The 23,578-nt window shown below is 55.2% G+C and overlaps 1 protein-coding gene across 1 annotated transcript; it reads right to left on the bottom strand.

Moving 5' to 3' along the window:
• Window positions 1–1,480: 1,480 nt before the first annotated feature.
• On the bottom strand, window positions 1,481–23,329 carry PIAS4 (protein inhibitor of activated STAT 4). Its single transcript, XM_037165281.2, has 11 exons — window positions 23,245–23,329; window positions 17,654–18,080; window positions 10,392–10,476; window positions 9,544–9,585; window positions 9,090–9,180; window positions 8,851–8,979; window positions 8,627–8,732; window positions 6,132–6,205; window positions 5,860–6,020; window positions 3,150–3,280; window positions 1,481–2,298 (listed from the first exon to the last, which is right to left on the bottom strand). The coding sequence occupies exons 1-11, from the start codon at window positions 23,269–23,271 to the stop codon at window positions 2,030–2,032; spliced, it is 1,542 nt and encodes a 513-aa protein (XP_037021176.2). The 5' UTR covers window positions 23,272–23,329; the 3' UTR covers window positions 1,481–2,029.
• Window positions 23,330–23,578: the final 249 nt, after the last annotated feature.

Raw genomic sequence — 23,578 nt, 5'->3', positions numbered from 1 at the left:
AGTGTGCTTTTTATGGCCTTTCTACTCCTTTTTTATGGCCAAGTAGTATTCCAGGGCCTGGATGGGCCACATTTTATCCACTTTTTAATTGACAGGACACTGGGCTTGTTCCCACCTTTTAGCTATTGTAAAGCTGCTGGGAAGACTCGTGCACTTTTCATGAGAAGACAGGTTTTCCCATTTCCCTTGGGTGGAACTGTGGGGTTGGATGGTGACACCACACCTGAGTTTTTGGAACTGCCCAACTGTTACCACAGCAGCCGCACCATCCTATGGTCCCAGGTCCTCCTCGTCCTTGCCAGCATTGGTCCTTCACTGTCCTTGATTCTTGCTCTCCTAGTGGTTGTGATTTGCATTTTTCTGGTGACACGACATGGAGCATTTTTTTAGGAGCTAACTGCCTCGCCAGGCCCAGTAGAAGGACACTGGGCCAGGCAGTTCCAAGTGTAATCTCCCTCATCTGACCGAACATGGCGCCTGCTGAACCCTAAACATCACAGCACAAGGGAAAGAGAACTGCGGATGGGAGGTATTTTGGCCCTTTGGTCCCCTCATCCCCAGCTGACACCTCAGACACACAGAGAAGTGGATGCCTCGGTGGCTTCACCTTGACCATTTTATTTGTGTTTTTAGAAAACAATTAAATTAGAATACAAATATTAGAAAACAGCGGCCCTCAGCTGCCAGTGCTGATGGAGAGGGGCTGGACTGCGCAACTGAGTTTATACAGTAAAACTGAATTTTTTGCCCTCAACCAGATTTATGTCCCTTTTGTCTTTAGACCTGAAATGATATTGCTTCCTGACTAGTAGAGTTCTGTTTACACAAAGGAAAATTATTCAAGGGCTGGGGGGGGGGGGGAAGGGCAGGCAGAGGTGGTCTGGGGAAGCATGGCCTCCGAGGGGGCAAGGATGTTGGGTGGTAGGGCAAGCACCCAGCTGTGAGTCCCTGGAGGCATCTGGGGTGGGCTACAGAAGCCCTGTGGTTGCTGGACCCCCGAGGCCAATCAGACTGCTGAAGGGTAGCCCTCAGCCCAGTCCTGTTGGAAGACGAGTATGAGGCTCCGGGAGCGAGGGGGTGGGGGTTCAGGGCAGGCCTCGTACCCGTCGGAAAACCCAAGAGCAAGAAGAGGGGAAGGAACCACCCCCAAATCAAGAGGACGGGGCAGGAGTTCCTGCTGCCCCTTGGAGGTGGCCACCTTCCCGGCGGCGGCACCTGTGGACATCTGAGCTGTTCCGTAGGGAAGTTAACCTGAATTGGAGATACAGAGGTAGCTGGCTAAAAAACTGAGACCCCCCCACGCCACACGGTGCCACACCCTGAAGCCCCCGCCTTGAAGGGGGTCCTGGCCACATGCTGGGTCTTCAAAATACCAAGTTATTGCACTTTCAAAAATACAACACATCTGTGGCTAAACCCTCCCTAGCCCGCCCGAGACCCCACCCACCAGCCCATGCCCCCCACCACCCCACTCCCAGCCCCCAACCCACTCCATGGCTTCTTGGCTAAAAAGCTCACTGCTCAGAGGCCCACTGCAGGGTCTCTGGGCCAGAGGACAGTTCGCAGAAAGAAGAAAAGCAAAGAAAGAGAGATGAATGTCCAAGTTGCGGCTGCCGCCTCAGTCCTCCCTGCTGCCCCACCAGCCCCAGGTCCCTCTGCACCAGCTGGAATGGTCACTGAAAAGGCGGGGCACCCGAGAGGGTGCAGTGTCCTGCCCACCCCTTTTATGGGCTCTGACTCCAGCTGGGGAAGCAGCTGTACGGGTGCCTTACCTTGTTTGTAAGAGTTTGTTGTGGGGAGTTAATTTTTTTTTCTACATTTTTTTTTTGATTTTACTTTTTAATCCTCCAATAAGAGAGTCCAGAGGTACAGGTGCCAGGGTCCAGGGAAAGGGGTGGAAAACCATATGAACAACAATAAAAAGAAAAAAAATCACTCCTCCCTCTGTACCCCAAGGCCCGCCTGTGCCCCCTCTGCATGGTAAGCACCAGGAAAGTTGAGTATCCAGCCAGTTGGTGGTGGTGAGTGGTCAGCAGGCTGACACCAGGCCCTTCTGGAAAGGGCAGCGGCGCTTGGGCCGGGGGCCATCCTCGTCCTCATCTTCCTCGTCTTCTTCCTCGTCCTCCTCTTCCTCTGAGGATGAGGAGCTATCCAGCGTGAGGTCCACCACGTCAGCTCCCGGTTTCCCATTCTCAGCGGTGCCCACCGTGCTGCCTCCACTGCCAGAGCCCCCAAGCACGCTGCCACTGCCACCGTTGACGTTGGGGCTGGACAGCAGCCCATTGGCATCTGAGGTGCCTGAGGGAGACAGGGACAGATGTTCAGGACAACCGCTGACCCTGGAATGGGAAAACATGGTGGCAAGGGGCAGGGACCCCTCCTGGGATGCCACTGTTGCCCCACATGGAGGCCCCCACTTTGGGGCGTGCCCTGCAGTGGAGCTAGCACACGGCAGGCGTTCAATCGCTGCGTGCTGCCTGCTGTGCATGGTTCCAAGCCCTGGCCTGTGACCCTCTGGGGGTCAACTCCACCAGGCCAGCTGTGTTTTTTCCTTTTATTTTTATTTTTTAAACTACTGGGTTTATTTTTATTGATTGATTTTAGAGGGAGAAAAAGGGACGGGAAAAAGAAAGGAAAACCTCGATTTGCTGTTCCATCTCTGCATTCATTGGCTGCCTCCTGTATGTGCCACAGAGACTGAACCCGCCAGGGTGACTTACTTTTCCTTTTTGGTTTCCTTTCTCCTTTGTCGTTCTTCATTTGGGTGGCTGTTATTTTATTTATTTACTACTTATAAAAAGACTTTATATAATTATTTTTTGAGAGGAGGAAGGGAGGGAGAAAGAGAAGAAAAGAACCATTACTGTGTGAGAGAAACATTGATTAGCTGCCTCTTGCACACCCCCAACTGGGGGCCTGGCCCAAAACCTGGGCATGTGCCCTGGCTGGGAATAGAACCAGAGACCCTTTGGTTTGTGGGACAGCACTCAATCCACTGAGCCATGCCAGTAAGGGGTGGGGTGACTGACTGTGTTTTAGATGAAAACACCACATGGCAGGACAGAAGTCAAACTCAGAGACTGCCAAACCCCCAGAACAGGGATTGCAGCAAACAACGGGGTGGCTGGGGGCCTGGGCCGGGGACTCACCGAGCACGAGGATGGGGCACTGGGGGCTGCAGCTACGCTCCTTCTCGGCACGGATCGGGCACCACGAGCCGTCCACCAGGTACTCGATCTCGTCGGCATCCTCGCACTCACTCAAGATCTTGGAGAGGAGCCTGGGCAGAAGCAGGAAGGAGTAAGGGGAGACAAAGCGGGGCTGATTCCTAGGCCAGCTGATCTACACCCTGCTCTCATCACTGCTCCCCTGGATTCTGGCGGGATGCGTGCTAAGCACTTCTGGCTTTGCCAAAGTGGCTTCGGGAAAGCACCAGCCAGGGTCCTAGGGAGGGGGACCACCTGGCCTCTCAACTACATGGGAATGTGTAAGGGAGGATCTGCCAAATTGCTTGAGGGCCTTCAGTGGCTCACTCATGGTATGGGGACAGCACTCCCTCCAATTCCTTAACAGCATGGGGCTAGGGGTGCTGGCAGCAGCAGGGTCTTACCCATTCGACCCTCTAACCGAGCGATCCCCACTCTCACGCCGATTCTGTGCTACCCCCATTTTTACAGATAAGAAAAATGAGGTCTGGACGGCAGTATATGCTGCTCAAAGCCCCGGGGAGAGGCTGTGGGCAGAGCAGGCACAGAAGTGGGGCCTCCTCACTCCCACAGACCACAGCGTCTCCCGGAGTATGCCAGTGGTGAGTCAGGCGTGGCAAGGTGTGATGTGGCTCCAGGTACTGGCTGCTAAGGTACTGACAGACAGGCCAATTTTATAGACTGAGAAACTGGGGAAGGCAAGTGAGTTCCCTGAGGTCATGAGACCAGGTGGCAGCAATCCTGGGTCCCAGTCCTGATCCTTGCCACTTCCTGGCTACAGGGCCTTGGTCTCCCCTCCCCACCCTCAAGGCAGGATGAGGTAGACACAGCCCCCACCACCAGCAGCAGCTGGGAGGACCTAAAGAACAGCCAATGCCCAGGCCAGGCCTGGTGCAGGGAATGCACAGGCTGCAGTGGCAATGGGCTACCATGGCCCCCAGCATTCATTCAGTGTCAAAGATGCACCCGCTTCCAAGTGAATCTGACCCCTAGGTCATAGTCACACAGGAGGAAGGCTAACCTGCTAAAGGACACCCTCTGGGACTGATGGGGTCCTTGCCACCCCTGCCCTGAGGCCTCCTCACAGACATGCAATGCACTGCTCTACCTGGAAACTCCTACTCACCCCCCAAAGCCCTACTCTACAGCTCCTCTTCCTCCTCCAGGCAGAACATAAACAACAACAGAACGCATGTGTCTGGCTCAGTTCCTCCCATCCCCCACGCTCAGACAGAAGTTCCCCAATGACGGTCTGAGACGAAGTTTTTTTGGGGCCACCAGATCACCTCATTCAGGGCCAGGGAGGGACAGGTAGCAGTCTAAAAAATAATTACATGAACCAAAACCCTCCAGCAAGCCTCTCGAGCTACACCAGGCCCCATGGGCTTGCTGGGATCGTGGTCTGTTTGGGGCAGAGCCACTGTCCCTAGCCCTGCCAGAGCTGCCACCACCCAAGCCTGAGTGACCCACTCAGGCCTGTTGGGGGAGGGAAGGCAAGTGCTGGGTGGCACAGCTGCCAGGCTGGAAACAGAGCTGCTATTCAGGCCCAGTCCTCATGCCCAGCCCCAAGGGCCTCCTCATTCCACTGAGGCTGGACAGCATAGGAGGCTGTGGTGTGGCCCCTCTGGGGATGGGACTCAGGCTCAGAGTTGGCTGGACCTGGGTTGGAGTCCTGGCCTGGGTACCTGCAGGCCCCCAGCCAGCAGCTGTGCCCCCTCCCTGAGCTTTAGTTTCTCTACGTGTAAGGGAGGGATGGTCAAGGCCCACCTCCTGGGACAGCTGGGAGGCTGGAAAGACCCCGGAGCATGGTGACCAGAGATGAGTGCTTACATGTGGGGACAAATCTGTGCCCAGCCCTTGTAGGTCAAAGGGTATCATTCCCATCCCTACTGTGTGCACATACCCCCAAGCTGTGTGTCTCAACCTTCAAGGGCTGGTGGGTCCAAAGGTGGGTGCCAGCACACCAGCTCCTATCTAGGCTGTCACCTCTCCCTACCCCCTCCGGACTCTGGGGGACGGGTGGGTGTGGCCAGGTCCTGGCAGGAGCTGCTCAGTCAGGTGCTGGGCTCGGTTTCTGGAAACTTAAGACCTGAGTGAAGTTTCCCTTTTGGGGAGAATGGCCTTTTGCCCCTTGTCCCCTTGTGGCATGGGGAGGGCTTGCTTGTTAGGCTGGGGGACGGCCTGGCCACACACCAGTGACATCTAAAAAGGGACAAGTGGGACGTAACCAGATTTGGGGGAAGACATGTGTCCTTTTCACCTTTCTACAGAGGACACGACCAAGGTTGCACTGAACAAACTTCAGGAAGCAACCTCCTGAATCTTGCATCAGCCTGGAGGTGAGGATTCTCAAACCCCTGTATCATGTGGGGCCAACAGCCTCCAAGAACACAAGGTCACCCCAGAAGAGTGGACTTCCTGGATCCAGAGCCCCACATCTGAACCCTAAGCTACACTGCTGCCACCTGCACAGCAAAAGCCCTGAAAGCCCTACCTTTCTTTGCAACCTGGGACTTTGGAAGCTGCCAAAAGGCACAGAGGCCTCTGAGTTGCATGACTCTGTTGCTCGTTACCCAGAGGCCCAGAGCTGCAAGGGGCGGAATCCAGTGCAGCCCAGCAGGCAGTGTGGTTCTCCTGGGCCTCATCAACTCACCCATCTATGATGAGCTGGTCGTAGGGGGCCGGTTTGTCACACACTGGGCACATCCAGGTAGGCTTCTTCTCATTCATCTGGAGGTAGAAGACGGCATCGAAGCACTGCAGGTGGGCGCAGGTCTCTGCCCGGCAGGGCACAGACAGCCGCATCTTCACCAGCTGGGGCAAGAGGAAGGGGGTGTGAGTTGGTCGCCTAGCTAGGCACCGCCCACCCCAGGCAGCCCCCACATAATGCACAGTGAGGGAAGGGGGACCATCACACTGACTCACGGGGCAGATGAGGGAGACCCGCACACCGGTGGTAGCAATCTCACTGTCAGGGTCCAGGCGAAGCTTCTCTTTGACTGTGGAGAAGGGGCAGCCAGTGTTAGTGGGGAAGGGGCAGAGGCACCCGTGGAGCCAGGTGGGGAGGCAACCTGGGCAGAAGCCACAGTTATTCCTGATACAACAACCTGGGCACACCCCTGAGACACCAACTCCCCAATAAGCCAACCCTGCTGGGGCTTTTTACAACCCACAGGAAGATCTTTTCTGGAAAGATCCAGGTAACATACAGCCACCAACAGGGATGCCCACTGTGCCTCTGTTAATTCTGATGAAAAACATCCCTAAAGCTTAGGTGGGGAGGCAGGGCTCCCGTCCTGAGACAGTACCCACTAAGGAGCACCAACACCCCAGGCCAGGGGTGCCCCACCATGAGCCCTGCAAGTGGAAGAGCAACAGACAGCTTCCCCTGCACAATCAAATGTTACTTCTCTTATAAAGGAAAAAACTGAGGTGCTACCACAAAGCCACACACAACACGGAAACATGCTCGTGACAGCACCCAAAGCCCCCGTCATGACTGAATGTGATGCTGGAAAAAAGACAGGAAGGAAATGCACCCAGCGCAGGCCTGGGACCAGCCTGCAGGGGGTGCTCAGTCTCCCTCCTTTCCTTTCCCTGCATGGTTTGCTTTCAAAGGCAGGGAGACACGCGGACAAACCTCAGGGGTACATGCAGTTAGACTCTGTCCCCAGATGGCTCCAGGCAAATGGACCCTGAGTCCCGCAGAGTGGAAGCTGCCCTGCTTGAACCAGAACTGCCCCGCACACAGTAACTCCTTTCGTCCCTTCCTCTAGGCCTCCTCTCCCCTGCCACAGGGGGCTGGGGCTAAGGGTGAGCACGTAGCCAATCACATCTCAGCTTAAATTCCCCCACCACATTCCCGACTCTGGTTAACAAGTACTAATGGTGGGCGCACAGGCCTCTGCTCATTAAAAAGATCCTAGGCAACTAAAACGGATGCAGTGTGCACTGGGTTTTGAAGCAACGCTTAGCTGCTGCCCACGGAGGGAAGGTGTGTGCATCAGGAAGAGTTCAAATGAGATTTAAAAAACACCACAACAAAATTAACCCCAGAACTTGCCAGTTGTGACTAGGAGTCCCACTGTCGTGGTGCCCAGCTTGGGGCTGGCCATGGAAGGGGAGCCAGGGGCTTCCTTCAGGGAGAAAACCTGCCAGTCAGGGGCCTGGGCTACGGCATCCACCCTTCCGGGCCACAGTGCTCTTCACTGAGGAGTCAAGCCAGGTCTCTAGGTGCCCTACCCTGTGGGTTGCTGGAGCAGTATGAGCCCTGCCCCTGGGCCACAGGCACTCTGCTCAAGCTGGCCATTGTCTCCACAGGGAGACACAGCAGGTGGGCCTGGGGGTTGAAGGGTGGGCCCTTTGAGGGAAGAGAAAGGTGACAGCAGGGTGCACAGACTGAGGCCTTGGGATCATAGAGCCCTGACTCTGTTCCTCAGTGTCCCCACTAGTCAGTGGCGTCAGTTAGAAGTCATCGCAGTGACCAGAGCGCCAGTGACTTGCCTGACACCACAAAGCTACTGAGTGGAGGAATTCCTGAGCGAGCACAAGCCATGGGCTGGGCAGCCCTCGGCGCAGGGACACAGGAAGAGACGAAACCAGCTCTGGGTTGTGTCTGCTAGTTTTGATGGTGGTTTTATTTAATGCTGTATGTCCGTCCCTCCACACACTTAAAAAAATATTTATTTACATTTAGAGAGAGAGGATGGGAGCGAGAAAAAGAGACATGGAAGAGATCAATCAGCTGGTCACCTCTCACACACGCCCCAACTGGGCAACTGGGGAGCTGGCCCGCAACCCAGGTGTGTGCCCTGACTAGGAGTCAAACCAGTGACCTTTTGATTCGCAGGCCAGCACTCAATCCACTGAGCCACATTAGCCAGGTCTACATTTTTTGATGTTTAAAGTGCAAAAAAGGAAAAACAATTGGTCTCATCATTCCTGGTCAGCCCTGAGTCACCCCCCATGCACCTCCAACCATGAATCCACCCTCTGCTACCCCTCTCCATACCCCCACACCGCACACCCCAATTCTCTGCACAGTAGGCAGAAGCCTCTGCCTAGAACACCCATCACCTAGGGTTTTCCTCTCCATAAAGTCTCTGCGAGGCTCCAAACAAGCCCCACAATCTCAGCCCACCTAGACCCCCTGGCTCACTCAGGTCCATGAGCATATCTCACCCATCCTCACCTCTGGACTCTGCACAGCCCAGCATCTTCCAACGACCTCCAGAGCTCCCTGACTTTCAGAGCAACAGACGGACACTGGAAGGTCCAGGTTTCCCCACTGGCACCACCCGCCCCCACCCCGCCCCCCGCAAGACAACACACTTCTCACGTCCAGCCAGCAAAGGGAGGACTGGCCGTGAGAGAGCCCAGACCACCCTGGGTCACCAAGGGGAAGGCGCCACCGTTCTCACCCAGCGCCTTGCACAACTCCGGATGCTTGACCCCGATGGTTTTCAACCTCTGCAGCAGCTCTGAGGAGGTCAGTTGCCGCACCAAATATAAGGCCACCGAGTAACTCTGAAAGGAGAGTGCGAGGGGCATCAGGGTTTTGTGAGGGCAGGCAGAATGAGCAGAGGCTGGGCAGGGGTGGCAGGGCTGAGGGGGTGAGCAGGTGGGCAGCACCTGCCCCACTCACCTTGCCATAGTTCCCCCAGGTGACAGTGATTCGGTTGGTGGCTGAGGACAGGTACATGAGGTGGGTGAGGTTGATGGGGCGGCAGGGCCTTTTGGGTTCCACTCCAGGCTTATTCGAGGGGTAGTAGCCCTGAGAGCAGATGGAGGCTCAGCCACCACAGATGGTCTGTGTCGCTGCCCATCCCTCCATGCACGCCACCCCCCACAGCAGATCTGGAATGGCCCGGGGAGCCTGCTCACCGGGACTGAGCAGTAGCTGTGGTTGACCTTCACAGCAATGTTGGGCGGGTACTGGTCCTCCTGAGGGCTGCTGGTGTCTGAGTAACAGATTCTGCAATGACAATGGGGACCATGGGGGCCAAGGACAGGGCCCCTGGGAGAGGCGGGGTGACAGACTGGGGCCATGTCTGGCCTAAGGGGTAGATCACAATGCTGGGTTGTACATGTGGGGGTCTCAGGGCTCCGTGTCTGGCCTGAGTGGGAAAGAATGGTGGTATGTCCACAGGCTTGCACAGCCAGCAAGAAGGGAAAAGGAGACTCCACCTCTAGCCAGGAGTCTCAGAAGGACTGTCACGAGGGAGGGGGGCCTGGCTGAGACACACTTGGGGTGGGCCATGGCAGGGCTATAGCCATCAAGCTGGTGGGGGGAGGAGTGGCCAAGGGTTCCCTTGGAGGCTGGCACACCTGCGCTTACCTTAGGACGACCTGCACGGCCTTGACCCCAGGCTGCAGTTCTCTGTGCCCCAAGGAAAGCACGGGGAAGGAGAGGAAAGGAGGGGTCAGTGAGGTGGGAGTGAGCCTAGCACACCATGCCAACCTTTAAGCCAGGTGACCTCTGGCCTCTCTTGGGCTAGCCAGCCAGCCTAACCTGCTACCTAGGCAACCTAATCTGCTACCTCCCTTGACAACTGAAGGCCAGTAGGTGCCACCTAGAACGTTCTCTTCTGCCATTTACTCACTGGTAACTTGGGGCATTGAGTTCCTCTCTCTGGACAAGGTAAGGTCTGGTATGAATATTAAGCAGGTTGCTGAGTATGGGCCTGGTATGCCGAGTGCCCCAATGAGCGGTTGCTCCGCTGGTGACTGCTGTCTCAGCTGGAGACAGAGAGCCTCAGAGAGAGGAGCTGGAGACATGGGGACAGCCCAGTGTCCTTACCTGTGTGACTGCCCCAGGGGACACTAGCCAAATCTGAGGACATCTGTGGTCATCATGACTGGGGGTGCTCCTGGCACCAAGTAAGGGGGGCCAGGGAAATTGCTTAGCCCCTGGCAGTGCCTGGGACGGCCCCCCCTCAGAGACTGACCTGGTCCTGAGGTCAGCAGTGAAGGGACAGACCTTGTTGAAAGGGGCACTGGCCCACCTCTTGGGACTGCAGGACAAAAGTGGTGAGTATGCTGATTGTGCATAGGGACCGGGAGTGGGGTAGGGGTGGGAACCCAGGGTCTGCCCCAGATCTAGCTAAACACTTGTGTTGGCCACCTGAGACCACACCCACCCACTATTTAGCCCTGGAGGTCAGCAGAGGGTAGGGCCCAGAGCACCTGGAGTTCCTGATCAGCTCCACCTGTCTGGGCGTCAATGCGAAGATGCATGGGCTCTCCTGAAGCTTCTCATTGTTCTGTGGAACTGAAGACAAACACGGGGTCAGGGGCACACCTGGTCCCTGTTGAGGGTGCCAGCCACAGACATGGTCCTTTCTACTGCTGAGCCCTCTTCAGGCTGAGAAGCAGGAAATGGGAAGCTGAATTCTGACCAGGCAGAGCCACCAGGGGTGAGGATGAGAGGGGACCTGCCCCTGTTTGGCAGCCTGTGGTTTAGAGAACACTTCCCATTCACCCCTCCGCGTCCTCCACTAAGGGCCACTCTCAAGTGGCCTTCTCATCCCTGTGGGGTCCAGGGGTCTATTTGGGAAACTTGAGAACTGCATGGTAGGGCAGAAGAACTGTGCTGGGCTGGGAGGGTACAGCACAGACAGGACACATGCCCTTGGACCAGCCTGTTCTCTTCGGGTCTGTAAGACACCAGCAAGAAACAACTCTGCCTCCGCCTCGACCGGCTGTTCTGGCACGACCAGTGAGCATGTGCCCATCGGTGTGGACACACTCACATCCACCTGATAACAAATGCTCCCAGTCATACATTAATCAGAATGGTTCCATCAGCAGAAGGCTGTTAACCACCTAAATGCCTGCCAATGTGGTAGGTTAGGATATGCTTGGCAGGGGGGTGGGGGGGTGTCCCATACAAAGGAATACTATGCAACCGTAAAAACGCACAACAAAGGGTTACCACTCTGTACTGCGATAAGGAGTAACCTCGAAAGCGCTTTGGTGATGTGAAAACAGCAGGTGCAGAACCGTGTGCTTATCGCACTGCTACTTGTGCCAGGGGGTCTGTGCAAGAGACATCCTGAAGGAGGGGGTGTGAGAACTGGCCACAACCGCAGCCCTCAGAGTGGTTGGGAAAGGTAAGGAGGAGCTTTTAAAATTTATACAGCAAATCCTTCAGAACAGGAGTGGGCAGACTGTTCTATAAAGAGCTGGAGTCTAAATATTTTTGGCTTTTTTGAGCCACAAGTTCTCTGCCTCAATGTCTCCACTCTGCTTTGTACCATGGAAGCTGCCAGAGGCTGGAAATGTACAAATGAGCATGGCCAGGCTTCAATACAACTTGCTTTCAGAAAAAAGGCAGTCAGTGGGGTTGGCTCCCACCCTAGGCGGGCAACCCCTGCCTCAGAACCTTCTGAATTTTAAACCACATCAGGCAACCCATTTAAGCAAACGTGATTCAAACTTAAAACAAGCTCCAGTTTAGAAGCCAGACCACCTGGGTTTGTACCCCAGTTGCGAGGGACCACGCACCCCAATCCCGGCCAAAGCCTGGGTGCTCTCCGTGCACAGGGCCCACTTCTCAAGGGGCACAGCCAAGGCCATGGCTGCTGCAACTGCCACACTGAGGCCATTTGTGCTCGTCTGTTGCGGGCCCAGAGGAGGGCCACCTAATTGGCTATGGCGATGCTGGCAGGTCACCTGCAGACACCTCAGAACTGTCCAAAGAGCCTAGGGGCAATTATTTATGGGGGATGGTTCACAGTATCTGAGGTAGGCTTCCTAGGCTAGGTGGAAAAGTCAATGATACCAGACCCCACCTTATAGTGTCCTTCAGGAAGGAAGGGAAAAGGACCCCAGCAAACTTCTTGGGAGCCACCCACTGGCCAGGGAGCTCTGAAAGCAAGGCAGCAAGCTGATGGTGGAAAGACCAGAACCCAGGGTCCCTCTCCTAGAAGGCCTTCTGTTTCTAGGTGAGGCAGCTGGAGGACTGCACACTGACTTTCAGCTCTGTCACTGGCCTGGGGTGGCTGACTGCTTCCCCAGGAAGCCAGGAGGGAGGTGAGCTGCCACCTCAGCTGGGATAAGGCACATCCCACACCATCGGGAGGGGGCTGAGGGCCACCCAAACCTGGGCCTTCACCAGCCTCACTTTCTGCCATTCAGGGCTGAGATGTGGGCAGCATCCACGACTCCTGTCACATCCTCACACCCATCAACTCCTCAGTCAGTCCTGTCGGCACCCAGTGCTCTCCCCCTGCCCCATTCTCCTTTTTTTAACCCTCCATCAGAGGACATGCTTATTGTTCTTAAGAGAGAGAAAGAAAAGGGGAGGAGAAAAAAGAGAGAGGCATCAAACGGTTGCCTCCCATACGCACTCCCACCAGGGACTGGACCCAAGACCCAGGTATGTGTCCTGACCAGGAATCAAATTCACAGCCTTCTGGTGCAGGGGACATTCCAACCAGCTGAGCCACCAGCCGGGGCTGCCCACTGTGATCAGCATGAATACCCCTCGCTGTCTCCAGGCTCCGGGGCTCACCATCTGCTGCACAGGGCCTCAGGAGGGTGTTCTGCCCACCCCTGTGGGATTCCACAGCAGCTACCATGACCTCCTCCTTATTGTCCCACCTGTCAAGTACATCCCAACCTAGGGTCTCTGCATGAACCATCCCCTCTTCCAGACCATCCCTTCCTTAATGATTTCCACTTTCTTGGTGTTTCTTTTTTCCCCTGGTATTTTTTAGATTTGTACAAATGCCACCCTACACCCTACCCTCAAAATTCTGGTGCTTCCCACTTCCTTCCCTGCTCCATTTTTCTCCAAAACCTTTACCTCATAAGAATCAACACAATGTGCAGGTATCTTAGGTGCATTATGGACACCAACTGAACCAAGAAGTGCTCACCCACACTGCTGCAAGCTGGGTAGCTGTGGAGGCACATCCCCTCCCAGGCCCACAAGCCTCTACACTGCCCCCCCCCCCCCCACCCCCGACTAAAGGGAAGGAATCCCCTACTCCAAGTACTCTGGGAACCAGCCCCTGGGCTAGACCCGAGACATGGACCAACCAAGTCCATGACATCCACCTCCACCCCAGGCTGCCAGGCAGCCTTGCAAGCTGCATCAGCAAAAAACCCTTTAGGACTGGAGCAGAGGCCCACAACGGACTGGGGTGAGGAGTGCGATAAAACAGCAGCAGGGTGCAGTCACGTCTTTGCAGGATCGTGCCGTGGAGAAAAGGTGGTGGCAAGCCTACAGCACCAGCAGGGATGCTCCGGCAGGCACAGCCACAGTGGGGGTCTCTGTTGTTACCCCATGTTTTCTATGGTGAACATATAATTTTACAAAACTTTAAATAAAAAGAAAAGTTTGCCCTGCTGTATAGCTCAGCTGGTTAGAGCACCATCTCAACACGCCAAGTTCAAGATTCAATCCCCGGTCAGGGCACATACAAGAATCGACCCAGGAATGCATAAATAAATGGAGCAACAAATCAATGTTTCTCTGTCTCTTCTTCTCCCCCTCTAAAAAATCAATAAATAAAAATTTTTTAACTGAAGAAATAAAGAAAAAGAGGTTTGAAGAAGTCAATCGATAGGACTGGTCTTCCGTCTCACTGGCCGAAGGCCTGTGTGCGGGAAGCCTGGGACTGGGAACATTCCCTGTGACTGTCTCGGCTCCCACGTCACGGGATGGGCCTGAGTATGCCCCACACCTGGCTGTGGGATGGCAGGTGGGCCTTGTGCCTCAAGGATCATCATATCTGCCTCATAAAGGACTGGAGAAAACAAGACCCAGGAAAATCTCATGGGAACTTCAGCAACTCCAAAGCCCTCGGGATGGTCCCCACGCTTCCCACTGGCCCAATCTCCTCATGTTTTTTGGCCTCTGTTCTCCCTCCCTCCTCCTCTGCCACATCACTCTCTAGTCACAATGGCCTCCATTCACAAGCCTTCTCTCACCACGGGGCCTCTGGCTGGAACATACTCCCACACTCCCTCCTTTGTCCAGTTTATTGCAACTCACCCCTCAGGTAGGGAGAGAAATGCCACCTCCTCCAGGAAGCCTTCCTGATGGCAACCTCCCCACAAATGCACGGTAAGGGATTCCGGATACTGACAGCCCCCTAAAGACCCTGCATTCCCCAATCAGAGCATTCCTCACCCAGCACCATTTAATCACCCATAATGCAGCTTCCTTGCAAAATATGCCAGGCCAGAGACCTCAGTACTTTTTTGTTGGTTAGGCAATAACTGGTCAAAGGGCTCAGGCTGGATAAAGGACATCTGTGTGCCCTAAACCAGAGGTCCCTGAAGCTCCAGTCCACTGACTAGTACTAGTCTTGGTCTGTTAGGGACCAGGCCACACAGCAGAAGGTGAGCTTTAATGTAATGTCCTTGAGTCATCCTGAAACTGCTCCTGCCACCATGGACCATGGAAAAATTGTCTTCCATGAACCTGGTCCCTGGTGCCAAAAAGTTTGGAGACCACTGCCCTAAGCAATGGGGTGGGTACCAGACCAGCAGCTCTCAGCCACCTGTGCGCTGACCACCTCTAGGAGTACCTGGAGTTGTCAGGACACCAGGTGGCAGTGGGGGCAGGCTGAGTGGCCCACACAGTGAGGCTGGGGAGCCTCCCTTCTGCCTGAAAGTCTCATGATGGCCTCCCCATATCCCCCAACCCTGATGGGGAGGTCTGGGCCTTCCTTGTCAGATGCTGGTCAGACACCCAAGTGGCTGGGCTTGGGGGACCATCAGGCCAGAAGATGCCTAATGAATCCCAAGCTGAAGCAGCATGACTCGGGACCATGTTTCCGGTCTGTATGAACTCTGTTGCAGTCTGGGAGCAAGTGCCCCTGCCCTGGGAGCCTGGCCACCAACCTGTCCAGCTGGGAAGGGGAAGACAAATGGGTTCCTCATGCAGACAGGAGGCCTGAGGTCCTGAACCCTTGTGTGGTTCAGAACAGGTGCCTCCTTGCAGAAATGCAGGCACCGATGGTGCAGGGAAGGGTGAGACATAGGAAGATGGTTGAGTACACAGCCCTAGACCCCCTTTCTAGCAATGCTGCGTGACCCTGGGCCAGTCTCCTGACCTCTTTGGCACCAGCCCCTGCCTCCACTGGAGTGGGTCATCTGTCTCCTCCAATCCTCCCAGCTCCAAGTCTGTGGCTCTATTCTTTTTTTTTTTTAGGTTTTATTTACTTATTCTTACAATAGATAAAATCTCTATTCTTATTTACTTATTCTTATAATAAGGATAAATAATTTATTATTTATAAGAGAAAGGGGAAGGGAGGCAGAAAGGGAAAGAAACATCAACGTGTGGTTGCCTCTTGCACACCACCATCTGGGGACCAGTCCCGAGACCCAGGCATGTATGTCCTGACTGGGAATCGAACCAGTGACTCTTTGGCTTGCAGGCCGGCACTCAATCCACTGACCCACACCAGCCAGGGCTCTGGCTCTATTCTTACCCTCCTACTACCCACCCCAAACACTCCACTCCCTGGGATTTATGTCCTCCTGGCACAGGCTCCACTTAGGAGCCATTCGGCAGCTCTTCTGAGGGAACAGACCGGAGTATGTGGGCCTTGTTATGGCTGGCAGGTGGTGGCCAGGGGTAAAAGGAAGCTGGCGGAGCCACAGCCCCTGAAGTGGTTCTTGGGCAAGGCCAGTGCGGCAGATTTCACATGGGGAGGCATCAAGGTGTAAGGTGAGGGGCCTACTGCTGGTCTGGGGACAGAGTGGACCAGAGTGCTTCAGGGCCAGGGCCTGTGCTCCGTGAGGCCTCTCCCTAGGAATCCGAGCAGCCCCTAAGGTCCCTGAGAGAATGGGACTCCAAGAAACAGGTACACCCTGGGACAGGGGCAGGTGAGTGGGCGGAAGCAGAGGTAGGGCGGGGTCAGCCTCTTTGTTCTGAGCCACCAGCAGAGTAATTTCTGATGTAGACAGGGGAGCAGACTCTCCCGGAGATCAGGTGACCGGAGTCCCAGGGGGCTCAGGGCAAAGCAGTGCATTGTGGGGTGGGAGTGACTGCAGGCTCACAGTACAGGAAGGAAGCTCATGGTCCAGGCAGGGGATGAGAGGCCGCCAGCCAGCCTGAGTTCAAAGTCACCTCCAGTCCCATCCCCCGCCCAGTGCCAAGCCTGCCCTGCAGCTTCCCAGTGAAAACCCAGCTGCCCCATTATGAACATCATTCTAGAGCCTGAAATGTCAGCTTAACCTTTAGGATCAGCTAGTCAACCAGTTTTCAGGACCCCAAAACCTTACAGAGAACCCCCTAGTGTGGTGGTGGGTAGGCTCTAGCATCTAGGGAGTGGCTGAAGAACAGAAACAGGGGAAGTTGTTCTAGGGGGAACTCAGGAAGGGGTCTTAGGTCTCCAGCACTCCTGCATCAACCCCATGATATGACAGGTGCTGCTGGGCCAACCCGGTCCCCATCTGGGGGCCTATTGAGAAACATCTGCTCATATCAGAGAGAAAGCAGTGGAACGCCTCACACCCTAGGGCCGGGTCCCCCAGCAACTCCTTCCTCCACCTCCTGCAGCCTCACTTAGAACCACAAACCCTCTGGCCCAACTTCACAAAGCCCAAGGTCTGTAAGTCAGAGGAGAGAGGCAGCTTCACCCCTTCCCCTCTCCCCAGAGGTGCCCCCTGCCTGAGCAAGGGAGGATGCTGGGTCAGCACAGTAGAAGGGAGTGAACCAAGCAGCCAGGGGCATGAGGGGCAGAGGTGTAAAGGAATCACAACCTCTGCGGCAGCACCCAGGGACCGACTCATGACCAGTGCCTGCTAGCCTGCTCCTGGCATGCAGTGGGGGCAGAGTAAAGATGTACGGGTTGAACAGGATCAGGTGCAGGGGGTGACAGGACCTACAGTGGTGGCACAGGCTGGGGCACCCTGACAAGAGAACCTGTAGACAGGGCAGGGAGGCTTTGTCTGCTCTGCATTATGTATGGGGAGGAGGGAGTTCAAATATATACTGTGTGAGTTAGCAAGTAAATGAATAAGTGAATGAATGGGAGGGGTCTCAAGAACAATCTGAGTGTTAATCACAGGCTGAGAGCATTCTACTTGGAGCCCTGGAGGTTTACGAAGCTGTGGCTGGCAGCCTTTTCCAGCCTGAGCTCAGACAGCACGGGAGGCTAACACTAACCCCCAGCCCTGGATGACACCTTACAAGGGGCTATGAGTCAGAAACGCCCAGCTAGGCTGTCCCAGAGTTCTGACCCTTGGAAACTAGGACCCTCAGTTGTTTTAAGCTGCTGGTATCTTGGAAATTTGTTATGTTGCACTAGGTCACTAATCTAAAGACCCAAAGGTGGCACCTGTGGTTCCTAGGAGGGACAAGACTTCTGCTGCCCCTTGGCCATTGCTGCTTCTCAGAAAATACTCCAGGTTGGTCACGTGGCTGGCCACAGGCAACAGGAGAACTTGGAAGGCAGGACCCCCAAGGGAGGTGATGGACTCACCCAGTTCGGTGGGCTTCAGCAATTCATCTAGCATGTTAAAGAAGGGCAGCTTTACCAGGCGCACTTCTGGCTTGAGGGTCTTGGCAGGCAACCGTCCGAGTCCATTTAAGTACTTCCCATAGAGCACAGGGTAGTCAATGTTGGGGCCTGTGAGGGGAGTCCTGGGCACTGTGCTGGCCCGGTCGTAGGTTGAGTGCATGGTCAGGGGGTCCAGGGGCCGGTGGGGCTGGGAGACAGGCTCCGAGCTCTTCTTGGCATAGCGTGTCTCATAGAGCTCCTTGATCTTCTTGAACAGCTCAGGGCTACAGTCAAACTGGACCAGCTGAAGGGCCCGGGTGACAAGTTCGTGTTTAAGTCCACTCTTACTCCTGCCGACAAAACCCAGGAGCATCTGAAGGTCGGAGACTCGGAAGCTCATCACCATGTTCTGCGAAGAGCAACCACACACACACATGCTCAGAGGCAAAGGCCACCAGAGTCAGGGGCCACCACCGAGGTGTAGGGCTTCCCTGGAGCTGCCTGGGCCCAGAGTGGGGGGGATAACAGTCCAAGACCCTGTCAGCTGCCACAAGATCCCACCTTCCCTCTGCCCCCTTCTTTTTGGCTGGGAGGGGTGGGAACCAAGGAGGAGGTAGCTTTGGCATCAGCCCCATTGTCCTGGGCCTGGACCCACCTCCACTACCAGCTCACCTTTCACATGATGCCCCCTCCCAGCTCAGCCCTGCTGCCCTCCTCCTCCTCCTCTAACCTCCTTCAGCACCGCCAACACAGCAAAGTTCCTGACTGCCCCCACCACCTTCTATTTTAGGTTCTCTTTTCACATCTTCAGGCCTAAAAGCATCCCTAGGGCAGGAACTGGGAATCTTGCTTTACCCGTAAACAGCTCAACAGTGTCTTTAACAGAGAACACATGGCCTTTCTGCCCCTCAGTCTGTTTTCTGGGGAGGATGACAGGATCCACTTCATCAGGATATGGGAGGACCTGATGAGTTAACTCATGTAAAGTAGAATAAACATACAACCAATGTCTGACACAGACACATTTTTTTCTTTGGTCTAGACAACGAGAGTCACAGCTTAATACCGATCACCTGGGGAGGGACTAAGGTGGACATGTCATTATATACTTTGAGCCTTAAAACACCCCTTCCAGGTTGGTGAGAGCTTCATGTTACTGCCAACATTCAAACTCGGGCCCGACTCTGATGCCAGGGGCTGTTCCTCTCCTATACTGCCCCTGCACTGACCCACAGCTGAGCACCTTAGCTGACCATTCTGGCAGGCTTTCTCTGCCTGAGCAATGTGGGCATGGAAGCTGGAATGTTCCTGTGGGGGTGTCCTGGACATTGTGGGGTGTTAAGCAGCATCCCTGGCCCCCACCCACTTGATGCCAGGAGCACCCCCAAAACCCAGTTATGATGATCATAAACAGCATCTTCCAGTATTCCCTGGGGGCAGGATCAGCGCTGATTAAGAACCATTGGTCTGCCTTGGCCAGGTAGCTCAGTTGGTTAGAGTGTTGTCCCCATACGCCAAAGCTGCGGGTGAGATCTCTGGTGAGGGCACATATAAGAAGCAACCAATGAATGCATAAATGCAACAATACATCAATGTTTCTCTCTCTCTAAATAATGAATGAAAGCAAACAACCCCCCCCCCCCCCCAAAAAAAAAAAAGCCATGGGTCTGCGAAGAAGGCTCTGGGAATCCAGCAGCTGCAGAGGCTTTTAACTGAGCTGTGGCAAAGTGATGAATGAGGTCTGGCAGGGTCCCAACTAAATCAAACTTCACACGAGAGCTCAGCTGATCCCCATATTCTCTTTGGGACTACCTGGAGATGGCATTCCCACTGTGAAACTCTGGGACACCAATGAAGGTTCCCCAATATGCTTCATAAGCAAAGTGTCCCTGAGGCATGGGCCAACAGGTTTTCAGACAACCCACGTTGGGCACTGAAGCTGGCCTGTGATGAATGAAATGTAGTGGGAAAAAGACACTTCCGGGGGGCAAGGGAAAAACAGTATGAGTGACAAGAGTGGATATGAAAAGCCAGCGAGCATGCTGCAGGACCACACCCAAAGAAACCAATAAATCGCTCATACTCAATCTGAGGAATTCTGACTGTCGGAGGTGGGTGGGAACCCTGCTGAGGTTTATGCAGCAGCCTCGATGCCAGGAGGCTCTGGTGTTTCCCACGTTCTGGCTATTTAAGGGTGAGGTGTGGAGTCTGACTCAAGAGCCCTGGGTTCAAATCCACACTAGGTTCCCAGGTGACCTAGGACCTGCTGTCAGGCCTTTCTGCACTTTGGGCTCGCATCTGTCATCTCTAAGATCCTTCTAGCAGTACACCACCAGGCTCCTGCTTATGGCAGATGTGGCTGTCCTGTCCTGCTTGCAAAATCTCAGGGGGAGCATTTTCCTGCTGCAGGGTCTTCCTCCCACTCCTGCACTATAGCCGTGGAATATCTACTATGTGCCAAGTACCACAAGGGACTTTCGCGGTCACTTATTTCACATGGACCTGTGAACATTATGCAGGTGAGAAAATTGAGGTTCTCGCTGGCCCAAGGCCTCTGTGTGGCAATGACAGGGCTGGCATTTGGAACTTCTATTCACGCCCAGCTATGTGGAGGGCTGGGAGGACCCTCACTCCTTAACACAACCCAACCTAGGAACCTAAGCAGCCTGCTGGCCCTCAGAATGTCTGGAATGCTTTGAAACATAGAGGCTTCACCTCCCTGAGCCTGACATCCTACCTTGAGCCGAGAAAAAAGGCTTGCAAAGATGTTTCTTCTGGAAGAGGCCCAAGGCCTGCAAGGGGAGAGGCGCTGTCGTGTGGAAGCTGATGGCCTGCCGTGGAGCCACAGGCAGGTGGGCTAGGCCTTTCCGAGTCTGACCACACCACATCTCTTGATGCCATCCTGACCCTGGAAGCCCCCCCCAACCCCGTAGCCACCACCACCAGAGGCCTAGTCCCTTTCATCAGACTGGACATCTGGAACTGTGGCACCACCAGTCTGGAACACACCCCTCAAGCTGCCGCTAGAATTTCTCAGCAGCTCCACCACTGAGGAACCTGCCCTTGACATTTGGGGGTGAGAGGGGTTGCAAGAGGGTTATAAGCACTCAGGAAGAAGCCCCAAGCACTTGGCAGATCAATTTCTCAGATCTGTGTGTATAAACAGCACCAGGCCCCAAGGGCTGCCAGAGTCACAACTAGCTGCACAGAGAGGCATCAGACTAGATAGAGATGCTGAGCTTCGCTTAACCCTCTCAAGCATAAGCGCAAGCAAGAGGAAAGTTAAGACCCCTCTCTCCAGGAAATGAAGATGGGTACAAAACGCTATGTAGTATCTCCAAGAGTTCACGGGCTCACCCCACCTCTTCACCTGTCTCAAGGACCTTGGGTTAAGAGTATCAGATTTCCAAGTTTATCAATATGCTCCCTGCCCCCCCCCCACGTTTTCCCGAAGGACCAGCCTGCTTTGCATCCCAAAAGACAAAATCTCCAGCTCTAAATATGGAAAGTTAGGAAAGCACCTAAAAGGGGTAGGGGTGTGTGTGCATTTCAATTGTATGGAATGCGCGCCACACGGACAGCAAAAAACTGAAAAGACAGAAAACTCCCTAGGGTGGAGCAAGTGGTGCTGCAGTCTCAAGCCCCCCCCCCCCCCCCCCCCCCCCAGAGGCTAGTGTTTTAGAGAACCTGGAAAAACAATCCACTTAATTTAATTGACTATTTAAGGGTGGGGGGCCCCAGCCACCAGAGGGTCAAGTAGAGTTCATCAGATCATATTTCAAGGCCCTGGATGTATAAAAAGACTTCAGACCCTACCCTCTGGCTGGGGAGAGGGGAGTGGGACAGTCACAGTGATAGCCTCTCCAGGTTACGTTTTGGGGCTCCAGAGAAGTTCAGGCCTACAGGCTGCCACCTCGGACTTGCAGAGTTTAGACCTCCACATCTCCAGGGCAAGTCTCAATTTCTCCAAACCCTACAGAGGGGCAGAGGTGTGCGTGGTGTAGGTATGAGGGCACTCTGGAGTGAAGGGAGGGTAATGCCCTATAATCATAGAACCTAAAGGACTGTATTTCAGATTCCAGAAGGGAGATGTCAGGAGAGAGAGGAGTGAGAGAAAAACACTTACAGGTCAGGACCCTGGGTAGGGGAGACCAGAAAGCTGTAGGGGGCAGTGCCTCCGACCTGTGAAGAACTCCCCTGGGATCACTGTCCTTGACTTCTCAGGGAAGAATTGGAAAAAACCTAATCTAGTTGGGGCAGGGGTTCTGAAGCCTGACCTAGGGGAGGCATCTGAAAGAAATCTCATGCCTGGGGTTGGGATGATCCCAGCTCAGTCCCAAGAGAGTTTAAAAAGATCCCAAGCTAAAAGAAAGGACAGTATCTGTGGGATGTGAAACCTGGACCCTAAACTGGAGTATGGGGAGAGGAACCAGGAGCTATCCTGCAGAAAGAGACCTGCCTACCCTGGAACCAGCCGGGACCCTCCAAAAATCAATACAAGAGATCAGCAAAAAGAAGAGAAGGGCTCAGAAGCCAGAGCTGGGTGCATAAAGGGATCTAAAACAGGGGTTCTGGGGCCAGTGTGGGGAGGGCGCCTCATCAGAGAAGTAGACTCCCTAGAGAGCAGAGTATACAGAAGCACCAGAAGAATCCAAGATTTGAAACTGGCGTCTGATACTGCGAGTGTGAGATTTAGTTTCCTCAGGACAGAGCCAAAAGCCTCAGCGATGGTGTCCTGAGAGGAAAGAGGAAGGAATAAGGCAGAGCTGGGTACCCAAAACGAAGAGATGGGAGTGAAGAAGACTCCGGACCGAGAAGAGGAATAAGGACTCCGTCTCAGGGAGCAGGGCAAGCTCAGTTAACACTGCGTCCACTCCCGGGGCGAGAAGAGAGGTATCAAGAGGGGGCGGGGCTCTGGGACACACTCGGGATCCTAACAGGGGCCCTGAATTCCAGGGGTAGAGATCCGAAGAGGACACGTTGTGTTTGGGGCCGGCTCAGGACCCTGGGCCATCACCCCAGATAGTGGGAGGGGTGGTAAAAGGGTCAGGAGACCCTTCTGAGCAGGGAATCGCCAACCTCAGCTTGGCCTGCAGGACGGGGAAGCTGAGACCCAGATGCCAGCCCTCCGTACCACGAGGGTCGGGGAGGCGAAGACACTCCCCCAGGCCAAAGACCACAGACCCCAGCTCTGGGAGAGGAGGGAAAAAGCAGCCCAACCCATCATGCTGTCCCGGGAGATTGTGCCTCAAGCTGGGAGGCGCGGCCCAATGCTCGTGCTTAGAGAGACCCAGACCCTAACGGCTCAAGCGGAGTGGAAAGAACCCCGCCTCAAGCCGGGGCCGATCCCCAGAGCACAGACTGGGGTGAGGTTTGGGGGCCCCGCCCCCGGCCTCCCCGCCCCCCTCCCACACCCGGAGCCCCGGGGCCGGGGGCGAGAGAGGGGGCTGGGTGCCGAGCTGCGGGCGGGCCGCGCCCTGGGATCCCAAGCGGAACGCGCAGACCTCGGCTCCCTGCTCGGCCCCCGCCCCCTCGCCCGCCCGTCCAGACCGGCACCGCTGCCGCTCACTCACTTTGGCCTCCACCAGCTCCGCCGCCATCTTGGCCACCAGCGTCCCCCGCGCCGGGAGCCCCCAGCCGTCGCGTCACGTGACCGCCCGCCACTCGCGGGCGGGGCGGTCTCCGCAGCCAATTAGCATCCGCACGCCCTTCTCCCCCGCCTCGACAGCGCGCGCCGCTGCGTACTGCGCAGGCGCATAGCCGCCGCCCCGGCCTTGGGCCAATCTGGGCGGCCCGACAGTGCCCCCTTTCGCTAGAGGCCACCACGCCCACCCCTGGTTGAGTCTGGCTTCTTAAAGAGGTATGAACCTAGCACTAGTAGGGACGAGTGCTGGGTCTTGTAGAGGG

This window comes from Artibeus jamaicensis, unplaced genomic scaffold (assembly GCF_021234435.1).
Source record: "Artibeus jamaicensis isolate MK-2021 breed Jamaican fruit bat unplaced genomic scaffold, CSHL_Jam_final scaffold_537, whole genome shotgun sequence".
NCBI classification, from domain to species: domain Eukaryota; kingdom Metazoa; phylum Chordata; class Mammalia; order Chiroptera; family Phyllostomidae; genus Artibeus; species Artibeus jamaicensis.
This window is presented reverse-complemented; position numbering and strand designations above follow the sequence as displayed.

What these genes read in the sequence shown, in the direction of transcription:
- PIAS4 (XM_037165281.2), bottom strand. Translation starts at nt 23,271, where the DNA reads ATGGCGGCGGAGCTGGTGGAGGCCAAA. An exon ending in ACAGCTACTGCTCAGTCCCG is followed by an intron (nt 8,980 to 9,089) that starts GTGAGCAGGCTC and finishes ATCTGCTCTCAG; the next exon opens with GGCTACTACCCCTCGAATAA. An exon ending in GTGCCCCATCCTCGTGCTCG is followed by an intron (nt 2,299 to 3,149) that starts GTGAGTCCCCGG and finishes TGTCTCCCTCAG; the next exon opens with GCACCTCAGATGCCAATGGG.